The 17,785-nt window shown below is 48.0% G+C and overlaps 1 protein-coding gene across 3 annotated transcripts in view; it reads left to right on the top strand.

Annotated features, from left to right (window-relative positions):
- Positions 1-17,785, top strand: part of CSTPP1 (centriolar satellite-associated tubulin polyglutamylase complex regulator 1) — a 204,619-nt gene that overhangs the window by 177,426 nt on the left and 9,408 nt on the right. For all 3 annotated transcript variants that reach the window (XM_082340269.1, XM_082340270.1, XM_082340268.1), the window contains exon 5: positions 16,164-16,249. In XM_082340269.1, coding sequence (XP_082196395.1) covers positions 16,164-16,249 — 86 coding nt within the window. The remainder of the gene's footprint in view (positions 1-16,163; positions 16,250-17,785) is intronic.

Below are 17,785 nucleotides of genomic sequence, written 5' to 3'. Positions count from 1 at the left end.
GAATAAAACTGATAAGGAAGAAACTGGCATTTGGAGAGGGGTCTATTTGGGATTTGCCCAAAAACATAATACTTTCTGCATTTCCAAAAGGAAGCCAAATGATCTTTGGTGGTTTCTGCGGGGAGTTTTAGGGCCTGCAGATAAAGTTGGGAGGTGGTGAGAGGAAAAGGCAAACACACACACACACACACACACACACAGGCACGCACACAAAGAAATATCCCTAGAGGACATTCTGAGAAAATATGGGGCAAGTTTGGCAGCAACTTGTGATAAAGGGGGTTGAAGTTCGAGACTGGAAAACATGAAGGTGATAAAGCCCAATTGAGGGGGGGATAAATTGTATTACTTATACTAAAAGAAGGTTTTCAAGATTAGTCCAGAACCAGGAAGACTTGGTAGAAATAGTTAGAACCCTCTAATTTCTGTGTTTGGTTTCACTGTCATTCACATTTTTTAACCAAATGAGGTAGTTGGGCTATGCCTCAGTTAACTTTTTTTTTTTTTTTAATTTATTTATTTATTTAATTTATTTTTGGCTGTGTTGGGTCTTCATTTCTGTGCGAGGGCTTTCTCTAGTTGCGGCAAGCGGGGGCCACTCTTCATCGCGGTGCGCGGGCCTCTCACTATCGCGGCCTCTCTTGTGGCGGAGCACAGGCTCCAGACGCGCAGGCTCAGTAATTGTGGCTCACAGGCCTAGTTGCTCTGCGGCATGTGGGATCTTCCCAGACCAGGGCTCGAACCCGTGTCCCCTGCATTGGCAGGCAGATTCTCAACCACTGCGCCACCAGGGAAGCCCCTAACTTTTACTTATTTAACTGAAAACCTGAGCTAAGGCAACAAATGGAAGTATAGCAAAAATCTTGTTTTCTGAAAAATGCCAGAACAGAGGATTTTTAGGAAAATACTCTGTATTATATCATACATGATAGATACGTGTCATTAGACATTTGTCCAGACCCATAGAATGTACAACACCAAGAGTGAATCATAAATCTAAACTGTGGACTTTGGGTGATGATGTGTCAATGTAGGTTCAACGATTGTAACAAAGGTACCATTGGTGGGGGATGTTGATCTGGGGGAGGCTGAGCACGTGTGGAGGCAGGAGGTATATGGGAAATCCCTGCACCTTCCCCTCAATTTCACTGTGAACCTAAAACTGCTCTAAAAAAGTAAAATCTAAATAATTTTTTAAATGCCCAGCTTCCCTAAATCAATTAGTCAAGTATATTTACAGGGGAGAGTTGACTAGTGAACAGGGAGGGGCTTAGGGGCACCGACCCTCTGTGCAGTGGAAAATCCAAGTATAACTTACAGTCAGCTCTCCATATACACAGTACCTCCATATACATGGCTCTGCGTCCGTGGGTTCAGCATCTGCGGGTTTAACCAACCTCAGATTGCGTATTTGCTATTGAAAAAAATCCACATGTACGTGGACCTGTGTAGTTGAAACCCAGGTTGTTCAAGCGTCAACTGTATATTCACATCCATCACCACAATCAATTTTAGAGCATTTTAACTACCCCACCAAGAAATCCAGCACCCCTTAGCCATTACTTCCCAATCCCCCCATCCTCCCTAGCCCTGGACAACCACACTCTGTCTCTATAAATTTGCCTATTCTAGACATTTAAAATAAATGGAATCATATGATATATGGTGGTCCTTTTTGACTGGTTTCTTTCATTTAGCCTTATGTTTTCAAGGTCCATCCACGTTGTAGCAGGTCTCAGTACTTCCTTTCATCAAATATTTCTTGAGTGCCAATTTTGTGCCAGGATCTATTCTGCATATTAGGGCTACAGTGATGAATAAGATATAGTTTCTGCCCCTCAAGGAGCTTGCCATTTGATTTAGAAGTGGATCCCTTGGGTACCGATCACGGCCTGCCACCACTTTGTGTCACATCACCTTGGTTTCTGTCACTGCACAGCAGCCTCCGTCCTCCTGTCCCACTCCTGAAAGGTAGCGGGCGAGTCTGAGGGTGAGCCTTCTGTATGATTTTCAACCCCACCAACCCCGTTTTTGCATTTGCCCCACCCATCTCCCAGACCCTTCCAAACAATCTGATGTGTGTAAGCATGGCAAGATTAGACTAGAAGGAATAGAACCCTCTAAGATCCACAGATTCGTACAATTATTGATACCAAGGGGCTTCTGGAGTGGCATTCCCTTAGCTGTGTCAGAAGCTTACCTCCTCCTCCTCAAGAGTTCAATAGAAACTTCAGACCTTTCCATCTGAGGAAGAGGAAGCAAGGTAGCCAGTCCATGTCAATAGCAGGGAATGTGAGGGGATGATGGGGATGCCAGTATCAACAACAGAAGGGCCCCAGGTGAGCCTCAGGATACCGGCTACAAAGTTAGAGATGAACTCAGGACTCAGGCTTTTGTGTCAACCCCGCCTCCCCAGTGCCCTGCTTTCGTCACTCCACTCCAGCTGGTGTGTGTGTGGAAAAATTGCATACATCCCAGAAAGTGTCCTCTGATTGTTTAAGCTATTCTCATCTTGTCCTGAAGGTCAGGATCCCAAATTCCTCACACACAAACCCAGGCTTCTGACCAGAACTGCAGATGGGGGTGGTTAGGCCTCCAAGGCAGTTACTCTAGCTGGAAGAGGCACTGCCCTCTCCTGTCTCACTGCTGGTCTCACTGTATTCATGGCCCTGAGGTCTGGGGACGGGCTGCAGGAGGAGGCTCCAGTCTCTGATGCTGTGTGCGTGAAAGCATGTAATCCACAGGCAGCTGTACGCGAGAGCCTGTTCAGCGGCAGAGCAGCTCCACGTGCGCCTGACTCGTGTGCGGCCAGCACCGTGGCCAGGCCCTGGAGCGGCAGGTGTGAGCCGGAAACAGGAGAGCAAAGAGCAATCAGACTCCATGACAGCGCCCAGCCAGAGATCCCCTCCACCGCACACACTCCTGCAGCAGTGGAGTCGCTAAGTAATTTTATCCCTAAATGGTCACCATAGCATCTCTGTCTCCATCCTCCAAGGACTGGGAGGCTTTCCTGATGGTTAAGAACATTCAACTAGAGCCAAACTTCTTGAGTTCAAATCCTGGTTCCACAATTTACCAGCTTGTGCCCTTGGGAAAGTTATTTAATTTCTTCGAGCCTCAGTTTCCTCACTTGTAAAGTGGGAATAATCATAGTTGTAATAATTGAAGAAGCATATAATGTGCTTAAAATAATGCCTGGCACAGAGCAATGTTAGAAGCAGTGGTATTAACCTTGACCTTTAAGAGCACAGGCATCATAGGGTTAGAAAGACCTGGGTGTACACACCACCTGTGCTCTATTAACTGGATGACCTTGAGGATCTCAACTTCTACAAGCCCTATTCCCGTATCTGTAAAATGGGGCTAATAATAATAACTAACTCATAGGGTGGTTGTAAGATTTCAACAAAAAATTATATGTAAATTGCTTAGCACATTATATACATTCAATAAATAATAATTTCTGCTGTTAAAATAATGTTAGTATTATTATTATTACCAGATTTTTTTAAGTAAGTGAGAAGTCAGACATAGAGAGCAGACTTGTGGTTGCCAAGAGGGAGCGGGGGAGGGAGAGGGATGGACTGGGAGATTGGGGTTAGTAGATGCAAACTATCACATTTATTTATTTGTTTGTTTGGTTGGTTTTATTTATTTATTTTTTTGGTTGCATTGGGTCTTCATTGGCTTTGGGCTTTCTGCATTGGGCTTTCTCTAGTTGCGGCGAGCCAGGGCTACTCTTCATTGTGGTGCGTGGGCTTCTCATTCCGGTGGCTTCTCTTGTTGTGGAACAGGGGCTCTAGGCGCACAGGCTTCAGTAGTTGCAGCACACGGGCTCAGTAGTTGTGGCATGCGGGCCCTAGAGTGCGCAGGCTTCAGTAGTTGCAGCATGTGGGCTCAGTAGTTGCGGCACATGGGCTTAGTCGCTCCATGGCATGTGGGATCTTCCCGGACCAGGGATCGAACCCGTGTCCCCTGCATTGGCAGGCAGATTCTTAACCACTGAGCCACCAGGGAAGTTCCAAACTATTACATTTAGAATGGATGAACAACGAGGTCCTACTGTATAGTTCAGGGAACTGTATCCAACCTCCTGGGATAAACCATAGTGGAAAAAAATATTAAAAAAGAATGTGTATATGTGTATAACAGTCACTTTGCTGTACAACAGAAATTAGCACAACATTGTAAACGAACTATACTTCAATTAAAAAATTAAATAAGTGAGAAGTTCCTGGGTTCCCTAAGGCAGTGGTTTCTGGCCTTTTTTCCCTTCACAAAGTTCAGAAAATAATATATAACAAAAAGTAGGGTAAAGACAGGACTGCCTGTGATTAGCCTGTAGGCTCTTGTCTCCTCCCTCCTGGGCCAGGGAGACCATCATACCTGTAACCCATTCAAGGCCCAAATGACACAGGGGTGGGAATCTTCCCTCCAAGGGTGAAGGTTTAAAGCAGTGGTTCTCCAACTTGAGTGTGCATCAGAATCACCTGCAGGACTTATTAAACCGCGATGGCCCAGCCCCATCCTCAGAGTTCAGTGGGTCTGAGGTGGGGCTCAAGAATCCATATTCCTTATAGGTTCTCATGTGATGCTCATGGTCTGGGACTACACTTTGAGAACCACTTTAGAGCATTGCATGCCAATCTCTTTCTGGCATTTTAGAATTGATTGCATTAAAAGGAATTGCTTTTCCTTCTCACTCTTGTCATCTGAAACACTGTTTAACTCACTTCTCCCTCACTTAAAGCCAGATTTCCTAGTGAGTAATATATGTTTAACAGGAAAAGCTCTTTTATCACAGTTATATGCTGAATACATATAGTGCTTCAAAAGCACATAAACTCCTCTAAGGAATCTAGTTTTAGACCTAACAAGTCACCTCCATTTAAGAGAGTCATTTTTCAGCTGGTCCCTGTATCACAAAGGTTGAATGGCCTAATGGTGTAGGACTCAGGTGCTGGAGCCAGACAGCCCTGGGTTCAAATCTCACTTCCTTCACTCATAGGCTTGTGACCTTGAGCAACTCCTCTGAGCCTCAATTTCTTCATCTTTAAAATGGAAATATAATAGCACCTGCCTCATAGAGTGTTTTTAGGATTTAATGAGATAATGCATGTAAAATACCTGTCACAAAACCTTTTTTTTTTTTTTTTCTGGCTGCACCGCGTGGCTTGTGGGATCTTAGTTCCCCAAACAGGGATTGAACCCGCACCCTTGGCAGTGAGAGCACAGAGTCCTAACCACTGGACCTCCAGGGAATTCCCTTACCTCTTATTTATTTATTTGTTTGTTTGTTTGTTTGTTTTGGCTGCATCGGGCCTTAGTTGCGGCACGCAGGATCTTTCGTTCTGGCATGCGAGCTCTTCGTTGCGGTACTCAGGCTTTTCTCTAGTTGTGGTGCGTGGGCTTGCTAGTTGTGGCCCATGGGCTCAGCTGCCCCATGGCATGTGGGATCTTCGTTCCCCGACCAGGGATCAAACCAGCGTGCCCTGCATTACAAGATGGATTCTTAACCAGTGGACCACCAGGAAAATCCCTCCCTTACCTATTTTTAAAGAACATAATTATAATTAGTAAGTGGGGAGTGATACTTCATTCCTATATTCATTTTTCAAATGTTTACTGAGCATCTACTCTCTGCCAGACCTCATGCCATGCCCGGAAGATACAGCTTTATGCTCTCTTGATGTCTTTCTTTCTTTATGCCTCTCCCCTGCAGTATCATCCTGCATAGATCTCCTCCCCAGATCTGACCTGCCATCTGACAGTGTCACTGTTGCCCCAAAGGTCTTTCACCTAAACAGACTATCCTTTCCCTCCCCATTCTTTCATTTACCAGATTTTTATCGAGTGCCTGTTATATTGCCAGTCGTGCTTGTGGAGGGGCTATGACAATGTTGCTCCAGCCCTGGAAGAACTTACAAACTGACAGAGCAGCAGACATTAAGTAAACGAAGAGCTAAGTGCTATAGGAACATATAAACAGGATACCCAGCCTAACCTGGGGAATCATGAAAAACTTGTCCATAAAACAGAGATGTTGAATCTGAGACCTGAAGGATTAATAAGAGATGAATTTGCCCTGTCAACTACTAGGACTGATTATAAGGCCATCATAATGCCAACTAAAAATTTGGGACTTGCCATTTGCCTTTACAAGGATTAAGCCACTACAGCCGCTGACCTTCAGCACACCCTGAGTGGGATTCAGAGTGGAAATCAGGAATGAAGCACTCTGTGCTCTGGGGAAAAATGGCAGAACAGGCCTTCAGATAGTTAGATTTTTTTTTTTTTTTTTTTTTTTTTTGGCCATGCTGCATACGGGATCTTCCCCAACCAGGGATCAAACCCATGCCCCCTGCAGTGGAAGCGCAGAGTCTTAACCACTGGACCGCCAGGGAAGTCCCAGATAGATATTTTCAAGGGAAGATTTTACGAGCCCAATTCTTGCATCTCCTCATACCTAAAAAGGCATTAAAGTCATTAATGGAGACACCTGCTCCTCGTGACTAGCAGTAAACTTCACAAGACTAGCGACAGCCTTCTGCAAAAATGTGTGCTGGATTGAATGTACATCCCCTTCACCAAAATCACGTATATACCGACCTTCCCCGCTACCTCTCCAGAGCAGTTTCTCAGAGCTATCTATCTGATATGCTATTTCCTGGGCCGTAGTCCTCATTTTGCCCCAAATAAAGCTTAACTCAAAACTCTCACGTTGTGCATTTTTTTTTCAGTCGACAATTTATCCACATAGGATAAAATAAAATTAGATCCCTACTTCAGACCATATTCAGAAGTCAATTTCACATAGATTACAGACCTAAGTGTAAAATGCAAAACTGTAATACTCTTAAAAGAGATTAGGAGAAAATATTTTTATGGCCACCAGGTAGTTAAAAAATTCTTAAACAAGACAAAAATTCTTAAAGCCCAAGCCCAGTGGACAAGGTTGATAAACTGACCACAAGCAAAATTGCATTCACTTATTCAGTCATTCAGCCAGTGTCCATGGAGAGTGCCTGTTCTGTGCCAGGCACTCTTCCAGGTGCTGAGGACAGAGCAGTGAACAAAACCAAGCCCCTGCTCTCGTGGAGCTGACATTCTAGAGAAAGGGGAAGTCTCTGCTAGGAAGTACGAATTCCCTGATGGCAAAGTGAACCCTCGCCACAGCGATGCAAGTGCTGAACCCTAACCTGCAGGACTACCGGAGAATTAAGATTAAATTTTTCTATTCAACAAAAGATGCTGTAAACAAAGTTGAAAGACAAGCCAGTGACTGGAAGATATTTATTACATATGTAACTAACAACAGATTAGTCTGCAGAATTTTTTAGTCTCAAGAATGGTTTATGGGGGACTTCCCTGGTGGTCCAGTGGCTAAGACTCCGTGCTCCCAATGCAGGGGGCCTGGGTTTGATCCCTGGTCAGAGAACTAGATCCCACATGCCACAACTAAAGATCCTGCACACCACAACTAAAAAGATCCCGCATGCCGCAACGAAGATCCTGCACACGGCAATGAAGATCCTGCGTGCAGGAACTAAGACCTGGTGCAGCCAAATAAGTAAATTAATTAAATAAATATTTTTTAAAAAAAGAGTTAAAAGCGATTTAAAAAAAAAAGAATTGCTTATGAAGAACTCCTACAAATCAATAAGAAAAAGATGAAGACCCTCAGTAGAAAAACAGTCCAAAGATACAAACAGATAATATATAGAAGAGAAAACCCTAACAACTAATAAACATTTGGGCATATTTTCATGGCCAAACTCAATAGTATCAGGGAAATGCCAATTAAATTGAGATACCACTTCACAGTCATCAAATTGGCAAAAATTTTAAAGTGAGATAGTACAAGTATTGGTGAGAATGTGGAACAGTGGGAACGCTCATAAACTGCTAGTGGTAGTGTAAATTGGTATAGTCACTTTGAAGCAATTTGGGCAAATCTTTAAAAGTTCAAGAAGTGTGCCTGGTTATAAGGAGACAGGCAGCATTATTTGTAATAACTACCAGTGGAACCCTCTGCCCGTCCCTATGCAGTAGAAAGGACAAAGTGTGTTATCTGCATTCTGTGGAAATCTATACAGCAGCTAAAATGAATGCAGGGAGATATATATGCATCAGCACTGATGAATCTCAAAATGTCAAGTTACCAAATGATGCATAGAGTTTGGAAACAAGCAAAACAAAGTTACATAATATTTTAACAATGTAGACATTTGTGTGAGTTAATATAGTATGGAAACATGCGGAGGGATGCCAAGCCCAAGTTTAAATGAATGAATGCTAAGCCCTCAAGCCCCAGTGACGATCTCTGAGGAGGAAGGTAGAGGAAGGGGATGAGGAAGGGTGTCCAGGTGTCCAGGTGTTTTAATCAATATGTGTAATATTTTACAAAGCTTTTAAACATTGAAGCAAGGATGGCAAAATGTGAAGTTTTGATGAAGTTAGCTAGTGGGTATACGAATGTTTGTTATGTTAGTCTGTGTAATTTTTCTGACGTTTTAAATATTTTATTTAAAGTGAAAAGGGGACTTCCCTGGTGGCGCAGTGGTTAAGAATCCTCCTACCAATGCAGGGGACACAGGTTCGAGCCCTGGTCCAGGAAGATCCCACATGCCGCGGAGCAACTAAGCCCGTGCACCACAACTACTGAGCCCGCGTGCCTAGAGGCCACGCTCCGCAACAAGAGAATCCACTGCAGTGAGAAGCCCGCGCACCGCAACGAAGAGTAGCCCCCGCTCACCGCAACTAGAGAAAGCCCGGGCACAGCAACAAAGACCCAATGCAGCCAAAAAAGTAAAAAATAAAGTGAAAAGGGTGGGTAGGATTTAGGGAGGGAGCAGGGAGAGGGGAAGGCCGTCTAGGGAAAGTAAGCAGCCTGGAAAGAAGCCCCTCTTTCTCCAGTGAGGACCTAGGGGAACTGGGAGGAGTCAGTGGGCCTGGAGTTTGAGGAGTTTGGGGACTGGGAGAAGAGAGGGCCTCACAGGCCATGCCCTGGATTTGGGTTTTTATCCTAAGATCATGGAACATTCCCCCACCACCCCCCAGCTGTAAAGCTTCTTGGGAGAGACCAGGATAATGGAGCTGAAGTGGCCAAGCGGGGCCTTCACGGTGTCTGCAGGGAAGAAGCAGTATCCGGGCCTAAGGCTCCAGCCTTCCTGGGGGCCACGGCTCTACACCAAGGGTGGGAGGAGGGACAGCGCCACCGGCAGGAGGCGTTATTGCCACTTCTTACTGGAAGCAGCTGCAGTGGCCTGGGAACTGTGGTTAGAGTCAGAGGGGCCTGTGTTTGAATTACAGCTCTTTTGCTTCTGCCTTGAGACCCTGGTCAGGTTTCTGAACCCCCGTGTTCTCGGTAAAGATATCCACTGATCTCACCTCATAGGATTAACGTGAGAAGAAAATGCAATGACAGATGTATGGCACTGACCAAGTAAGCCCTTAACAAATACCGTGTTGCTGTAGTTGTTGCTACTTGCCACACTCTCTGGATCCAGCTTCTCAGGCACCACAGGGCAGGTGGGATTGGGACCCCCTGCAGGTGCAGGCCAGAGCCCAGGGAGAGCCATGACCTGGACACCCCATGCTGCTTTGAGGGCCTGGACTTGGAGGCAGCTTGTGAGGCACAAGGGTGCCTCCGACACAGTCCAGAAGAGGGGCAACCCTGAGGAAGTGTCACAGGAAACCTTGCCAACACCTGGAGAAGGTGGCCAGGGTGTAGTTTCATCCTCACTCATGGCCCTGACTTTAAGACATAGTCCACAGAGGTGTCCCAGGATCCCAGACAGACTCGGAGACATGCTTCAGCTGCACCCATGAAAGACGCTGCTCGTGTGACCTCCCAAAGGAAGTTCAGTCATGGAAGCGTTCTTCCTGGCCCTGGCTTAGGCCTGGCTTCCCCCAAAAGTGGACTTGAAACAGGATAGCTAGCTTCCGCCTGAGAGCCTCTGCCCGGCCGGGTGCTGGCAGCACTTACTTCCTCTGAGCTATATTTTATTTGCTATTTTGAGCTCTTCCATCACCTGAAACCAGCTAGAACACTTATTGATAGCAGCTAACACTTATTTTGAGTGATTACTCGTATATAATAATAGAATAGGCACAGTATATCACCATATTGAGTCTTCACAAGAATCCCATGAAAGAGGAACTATAATTATCCCCTCTTTACAGATGAGGAAACTGAAACTCCAGGAGAAAACGTAACTCGCCCAAGAAAAGGTAACTTGGCCAGTCAGTTCTAGAGCTGGGATTTGATCCCAGGGCTGCTAACCCAGAACTGCACAAAAACAAAACACAAAACAAAACAAAACAAAACAAAAAACCAGGTACAGCTCATGCCACTAGACCAGGGATACTGACCCTTAAGGGGGAATAGGAAGCTGGCAAGTCAGTAGGTTCGGACTGAAAGCTGTTGCTTCCTTGGCACCCACTTAACTCCCAGCCAGCCAGCCCATCCCAGCTGTTGGAAGTCAGCATGGGAGTGAGAGCACGGCCAGCCCCCTTGGGAGTAGCTCAGACGCTGCCAAGTGCTCTTTCTCCATTCCAGTCGCTGCCCTGGACTCCACCCTTCACATGGTTCTGCTCAGAGCCAGCCTGAACTAGAGTGCCTTTACTTCTCCCCCAGAGTTCCCCTCTCTAGCCTTGAGGCCTGGCCGGCAGGGATCTCTCCACAATCCAGTGGATTTGCACAGACTCTCGTTGGCAGCAGCTTCTTGCTGGCTCCACTTCAAAGCAGGGGCGGCCAGTCTCCTCCAGGTGTCAGACACAGCTGGCACGCTAGCAGGAGGCCTCTGGCAGGAAGGGATTTTGAGCCAACTGCCATCAACTGGAAAACAGCACACGTGGATGACCTGTCTTCAGGAAACTCCTCTTGAGCCCTCTGGGGGCTGGTGACAAGTTTGAGTTCAGGGTGAAGCAGCTGTCGGTGGCTTGTAGGGCCTACAGCCTGGGGTTGTCCCTGTCACCAAAGGCAAAGACAGACCTGTAGCCTCCTGCCTGCCTTTTCCCACAGTTCTGCCAAGACTCCAATGCGAGATGCCCAGAACTTTTATGGGTCAGAGCATTAGTCTGGAGATGGACAATGCAGCATATGATTTTTCTAAAAGCACCTTTTTGTAAGTCTTTCAGACTTTTCTGCAGCGACGGTCCTCTGAACAGCAAACTTTCCCCCCAGCAGAACCCTCATTAACAGGAGAAGCTGTTACTTCTGTCCACCCTTGGGATGACACTCTCTCAGGGCTAGAAGGAGCTCTTTCATACTTTTGGGAAGTATTCTGCTTGAATATCTCCAGCAACAAGCAGCTCACTCCCTCACAAAGCAGCCATAATCCCAGAGATGGGCATCTTCAAGTCTTCTAGAGCCAAACTCTAGATCCCTGTGACATCTCCCTCAGAGGCAGCCCTTCAAGAGTCGGGGGCCTCACTTCCTCCTTCATCTTCTCTTCCAGGCTAAAGGATCTAAAGGCAGTCATTTGTCTGATATCCTGGTTTGCAGACTCCACCACTCTGACCTACCTATTCCGTGACTCTAGTTTATTCCTCTTAAATGGACTGTCCAGAGCTGAATGTAGTATCCAGATGTCACCTTGCCAGGGAAAAAGAAAAGGGTACTGCAGCCTCTCTTAGTCATTTGTTCATGCTTTCCTTCATTCAACAAATGTTTACCGAGTGCCTACTGTGTGCCCTGCACCATGCTGGCGCTTGAGTCAGGCAGCAAACAGAGAGACAGAGGTGTAACTTGGTGGATCTTATAGTCCTGGGGCAAAGACAGACACGAACAGTGTGAGGGGGTCACAGAGAACTGTGGAAGCCAGAGCAGGGAGGCCTGCCCTCGCCTTCCCAAAGGGGTGCTCTGTGGCTGTACCCCGAAGAGTGAGGAGGCATCAATCAGGTCCGTGAGGAGAAGGGCATGGAGGGCAGGAGGAAGGAAGAACTGAAGGATCTGTGTGGCTGGAACATCGTGAGGGACCCTGCCTGGGGCCTCCGATGAGTATAGAAAGGTGAGCGGAGGCAGAGGGCAGGTCATGCAGGCTCATAAGCCAGGATAAGGATGGGAGACTTTGCTCTAAGGGCAATGGGAAGCCCATGAAGGGTTTCAAACAGAGTTGTAAAATGGTCAAATTCGCATTTTGAAGATCCTTCTGACCACAGTATGGATACTCAATTAGAAGGAGGCAAGAGTGTTGCAGAAAACCGGGTAGGAGGTCGTTCCGTTATCCAGGAAGAAGAGGTGGAGGTGGGCATGGGATGGGGGCTGTGGAAGTGGAAAGAAGCAGACAGATTCAAGAGAAATGTCCGGAAGCGGACTGATAGGACTTGGTGACTGACTGATGTGGGGCAGGCAAGGGAGGGAGTGTCCAGCATGCCAGGAGGACCCCAGGTTTCTGGCTGAGCAGAGGCGTGTTGCTGTTAATGACAGCTGAGGTCCAACTGGCTTCTCTGGCCGCCAGTCCCCCTGCTTGCAATCAAGAAAACCCCTCAGTCCTAGGCACGGGTGCTGCTGGGATCCAGCCACCTGCCCCGCAGAAAGAAAGCCCCTGCTGCCTGTCTGCCTCCCCCAACTAGCCCGCTGGTCCCTCCTGACCAATCTGAGTCTCAGCCCACCGAGGAGCAGGGGCCAAAACCAGAGCACGCACAGGGTCGCCCTGCTCCCACGGAGGCTGCCACCCTCTCAAAAGAGGGAGCTAACGTTCATAGTCAAGAATGGCTGCGGACAGAAAGCTGCAGCCGGGTCTGGGGCTGGAAGGGCGGGCCCTGCTTGCAGCTGACAGTCCTGGCTGCGGCTGGGAGAGGAAGATGCTTATGGCAGTTGGCTGGAAGCCCTGGCGTGGCAGGGCCTGTCTCAGGAGCATGATGATCAGCAAGAATTACAACTTCTGGAATTAAACAATGGTGATGATTGTGCAAGTTTGTGAATATACTAAAAAACACTGTACACTTTTTTTTTAAATTTTTATTAATTTAGTTATTTATTTTTGGCTGCGTTGGGTCTTCGTTGCTGCTCGCGGGCTCTCTCTAGTTGCGGCGAGTGGGGGCTACTCCTCATTGCAGTGCGCGGCCTTCTCATTGCGGTGGCTTCTCTTGTTGCGGAGCTCAGGCTCTAGGCACGTGGGCTTCAGTAGTTGTGGCGCGTGGGCTTCAGTAGTTTTGGCACGTGGGCTCAGTAGTTGTGGCGCACGGGCTTAGTTGCTCCGTGGCATGTGGGATCCTTCCGGACCAGGGCTCAAACCCGTGTCCCCTGCATTGGCAGGCAGATTCTTAACCACTGCGCCACCAGGGAAGTCCCACACTGTACACTTTTAAAGGGTGAATTTTATGGTATTTGAATTATATTGCAATACAGATCTTCCTCGACTTTCAGTGGGGTTACGTCCTGATAAACCTGTTGTAAGTTGAAAATATCAAAAGTCAAAAATGCGTTTTTACGCCTAACCTACCAAAGATCATAGCTTAGCCCAGCCTACCTGAAATGTGCTCAGAACACTTACATCAGCCTACAGTTGAACAAAATCATCTAACACAAAGCCTATTTTATAATAAAGTGTTGAATCTCTTATGTAATTGATTGAACAGTGTACTGAAAGTGAGAAACAGAATGGTAGTCTGGTACAGAATGGCTGTCTGCGTCCACCCTGGTGACCGTGTAGCTGACCGGGAGCTGCCACCGCCCAGCATCACGAGGGAGCATGTGCTGCGCATCGCTAGGCCAGGGAAAGATCAAGATTCAAATTTCAAAACATGGTTTCTACCACATTTGTCTTGCTTTCACACCACTGTAAAGTCAAAAAACCTAAGTTGAACCATCGTAAGTCGGGGACCATCTGTATGAAATGAATGAATAAATAGGTAAAGAGAGAAATAGTAAATGGCGGTAACTGCTATAAACAGGAGCACCAGGTCCCAGGTTGATGATAAACCAAGAGGAGCCAACTAACATCTTCAAAGGCTTTGGTTCCCCTTCATGGTTTCCTGCTTGGGGGTGTTCTCAGCCCAGCACTCTTCCCTAGCAATTAACTTCAGGCCATTCGGGTTCTTAGCTGTCCCGGGAGTGGGGCAGGAAGGAGAGGTCACTGCCTTGTCTCCTCTGGGGCCTTTTCCTTCCCTGTGAGCCTGGGAAGGCACGACTTGGAGGTGCTGTTGGCTCCTCCTCCCTGGGGCTCTGGGAGAGCTCACTCTTCCTCTGTAGTTTGGGTGTCTCTGTCACCCAGTCCCTACTACCTGCCCTCTCTCTACCTCTCTCTTCCCATCCAGATATCAGAATCTGGGCTTTGTGCCCTCTCTCTTCTCTTTCGCCTGCCTGAGGTTATGAGAAACGGGGTAACTACTTGGCCAACGGCTCAACGCTTGGGCCCAGGAGCCTCTGCCGGAGAGACCAGGACGCCCTCCTGTGGCCGTTGGCAGCATTGCTTCCTCCCACTCTCTGGCCTTGAATTTTTTTCCAGCTGGAATTTTAATGTTGAATTCTGGTAGTTGAGGCAGCTTTTTTCTTCCCCAAAAGATACATGAGAAACAGTTAAGGCCCTAAGATATAGGTGAGAAGAAAAAAGATAAGTTAGGCAGCTAATAAACTGAGAAGTAAAATGCAAGTGTTCATATTCTGTATCTTTATTTTAAAAGAGGCAGTGAGGCCTAGTAGAAAGTAAGTACATGACGTGTAGAGCAAATTCACCAGCTGTGCGACCTCAGCAAGCTGACTGCTCTGAGACTTAATCTCTTCACCTGTAAAATGGGAATAATCAACAAGACCTACCTCATAGGATTGTTGTGGGATAAATTTTAATTAATATAAGTTAAATACCTTATACAGTGCCTGCCATGAAGTAAGTACTCAGTTAATATTGCCTGTTTCTATCGTTACCATTATTACAACTGAAGACTAGAGGTAGGAACCATTTCTCTCTTCGGGGAGACCTGAAACCAGGGCAGCTGCCTGGCACAATTCCAGGGGCACCGCTCACATTATATTCTCTCTAAAGCCCCTTCCCCAGAGGTGAGCAATGCCTGCTCTCTCTGGAGCTGATCCAGTGGCCAGTCTGGGGACTCTCTGACCCAGGGAGGTGGAGAGAGAATTAGAAAAATGCACGAGAGAGCAAAATAAAAGGTTTTTTTTTTTTAAAAGGAAAGATAGGGCCCAGTCAAAAACAGATGGGGAGGTGGTGGTGGGGGTTACTTCCCTGGTGGTCCAGTGGTTAGGACCCAGTGCTTCCACTGCTGGGGGTGCGGGTTCGATCCCTGGTTGGGGAACTAAGATCCCACATGCCACGCAGCACAGCCAAAAAAACAACAACAACAAAGAAAAGAAACAGATGGGGGGGCCCAGCTTCCCATCAGTAGATGAGTTTGGCACCCTGCCTGGCACATGGATGGAGTCCAGCGAGTGCTAACTTTCTTCTCTTCCTGCCCTCTCCAGTGAGGCCCTGAGCAGAGCACGAACGTGGCCTTGGTCTGAGTCCTTTAGTGGTCACATGGTTTCCTTCCTGCGAGGTGGGTGCGCAGGCGGAGGGGTTAGAGAGAGCAGACACCAGGAGGCGGTCAGCTTGTGAGAGCGGACAGCGTGCGTGGAGGAGCACCGGCCACCGCGGCGTCGCGGGATGGGGTGTGTTCTCGGACCCTCTCAAGTGCAGACCCCAAGCGGTACCCTCTGCTCTCTGTGCCAGCTGTGTCCCAGCACGGAAGTGCCCGTAGCCATTCTGAAGGCCCTTGGTAGCTTATTAAGTCTCAGTGCCACTTGCCAAGACCCCTTTAAACCTCTTGGCTTTCTTTTTGCCTTTTCTGATCAGCTGTATTTATTCTGAACTAAATGGTCCTCACTGCAGGATGAAAGTGTTTACTGCTTCAGGGTATGAAAAGGGGTCTTGGCTGCGTTGTAGCTGCACCCTGTCCTTGTCAGCACCCCACCCATGTCCCATCCTCTAGCTGGTGCCACAGACGCTGAAGTGGGAGCCTGCCTCCCGCTTCAGTTCAGTTTGGTGACAGAGTCCAAACGATGGACAAGTGACGTGACCGGGAGGAGCTTGTATGGGGAGCCCCATCCCCAGTGTCTTGCTGTCCCAAGGGAGACTGGATCCGCAGGAGCGGCTCACTCGAATGCTCCCCCAAACACACACGTACACGCACTCTCTCATATTTTCTCTCTCTTTCCCCCTCAGGATTGTGCTCATGGACGACGCCATGGACTGCTTGATGTCTTTTTCAGATTTCCTTTTTGCCTTCCAGATCCAGTTTTACTACTCAGGTGAGAGTCTCCCAGGACCCCTGTGGCTCCTGCCAGGACCACGTGCCCTCTCCTACCCTGTTGCCCTTTCCATCTGTGTGCCTAGCGCATGCATTTCTCCCCTCCTCCCTCCGTCGTGTGCTTCACAGCTGGTCACCCACCAGCAGGATGTCTAGTTCTCACTGGTGGTCACAAGATTCAGTCTGCAGAGCCGACTCCCTCAGCCTCCTCAAGACATAGAAAACTACAGTGCTTCCAGCCAGCAGCGCGACGAATCGGTTTAAGTGATAATGACAGTAACAACAATACACACTACTGGATCAACACCCGATAAATTCACTATCGAAAACTTACCATGTGCCAGGCATAGCACTGAGCACCTTAATCCTTACAACAGCCCTGAGAGGTAGGTCCTTTAAGAGAGAAGCTGACAGAGGCAAAGCTGCCAAAGACACAGCGCTTATGGGGGTGGAGCCCAGACCTGCAGAGGGCCCACGCCACAGCCAGCGCGCTCAGCCACTCTGCTGTGTCACTGCGATCGGGGGTCTCTCCCTGGGCCCTGACTCAGATGTGTGAGCACACATTTTCCACCCACACAGCTTTTAATAAGCGCATGCCAGTCCTCTCTCACACTCCCACCCTGCTCCCCAGTGCTCACCAGCTGTGCCCTTAAATACCTTCTGGGCTCAGGTGGAATAAAAATAGATGAATGAATGCCGGTGCACACCAGCTCACACGCAGCCGCATCAAATGGAATGTTGGATTTAGAAATTGCTGGCTATGTCCATAAACAAACTTGTTTAAAACAGGCCCTTCCAGTAAACAGAAGGCTGTCCTTGGAGCCTGGACATGGCCTTCCTGCCAACGGGTGGCCCCAGCCAGCCCTGGCCCCACTCAGGCCCCACATTCTGTTTTCCTGATGGCGGCCCAAGGGCCTGGTCAGGCAGGGGCTGGAGGCTGGGGTCTCGCCACCTGCTCTTAGCAGCTCCAGGCGTCTATTTCCCATTTCTCTGAAGTTTCTTGGGCCCTAGAGAAGGAGCAGCCACGTGTGGAGACCCGCTTCCCCTCGCTGTCTGTCGGGGCTCTCTTCTCACAGCGCTCCCAGGATGGGGCAGCAGCTGGGAGATGGGCCATAAGTCTCTGCTTATCTACGAGGGCTCAGCTACTAACATTTGAAAACGAATTCAAATGTTTAATAAATTAGCAGCTTGCAAGCTTTCTCTCCCACACTGGTATTCCAACCTGCTTTCTTTTTTTTTTTTTTTTAAATAAGTTTAAGCTATCTTTTATTTATTTATTTTTGGCTGTGTTGGGTCTTCGTTTCTGTGCGAGGGCTTTCTCTAGTTGTGGCAATCAGGGGCCCTCTTCATCACGATGCGCGGGCCTCTCACTATCGCGGCCTCTTGTTGCGGAGAACAGGCTCCAGACGCGCAGGCTCAGTAATTGTGGCTCACGGGCCCAGTTGCTCCGTGGCATGTGGGATCTTCCCAGACCAGGGCTCGAACCCGTGTCCCCTGCATTAGCAGGCAGATTCTCAACCATTGCGCCACCAGGGAA

Source organism: Balaenoptera borealis (assembly GCF_965194805.1).
Source record: "Balaenoptera borealis genome assembly, chromosome: 11".
Taxonomy (NCBI): Eukaryota; Metazoa; Chordata; class Mammalia; order Artiodactyla; family Balaenopteridae; genus Balaenoptera; species Balaenoptera borealis.
This window is presented reverse-complemented; position numbering and strand designations above follow the sequence as displayed.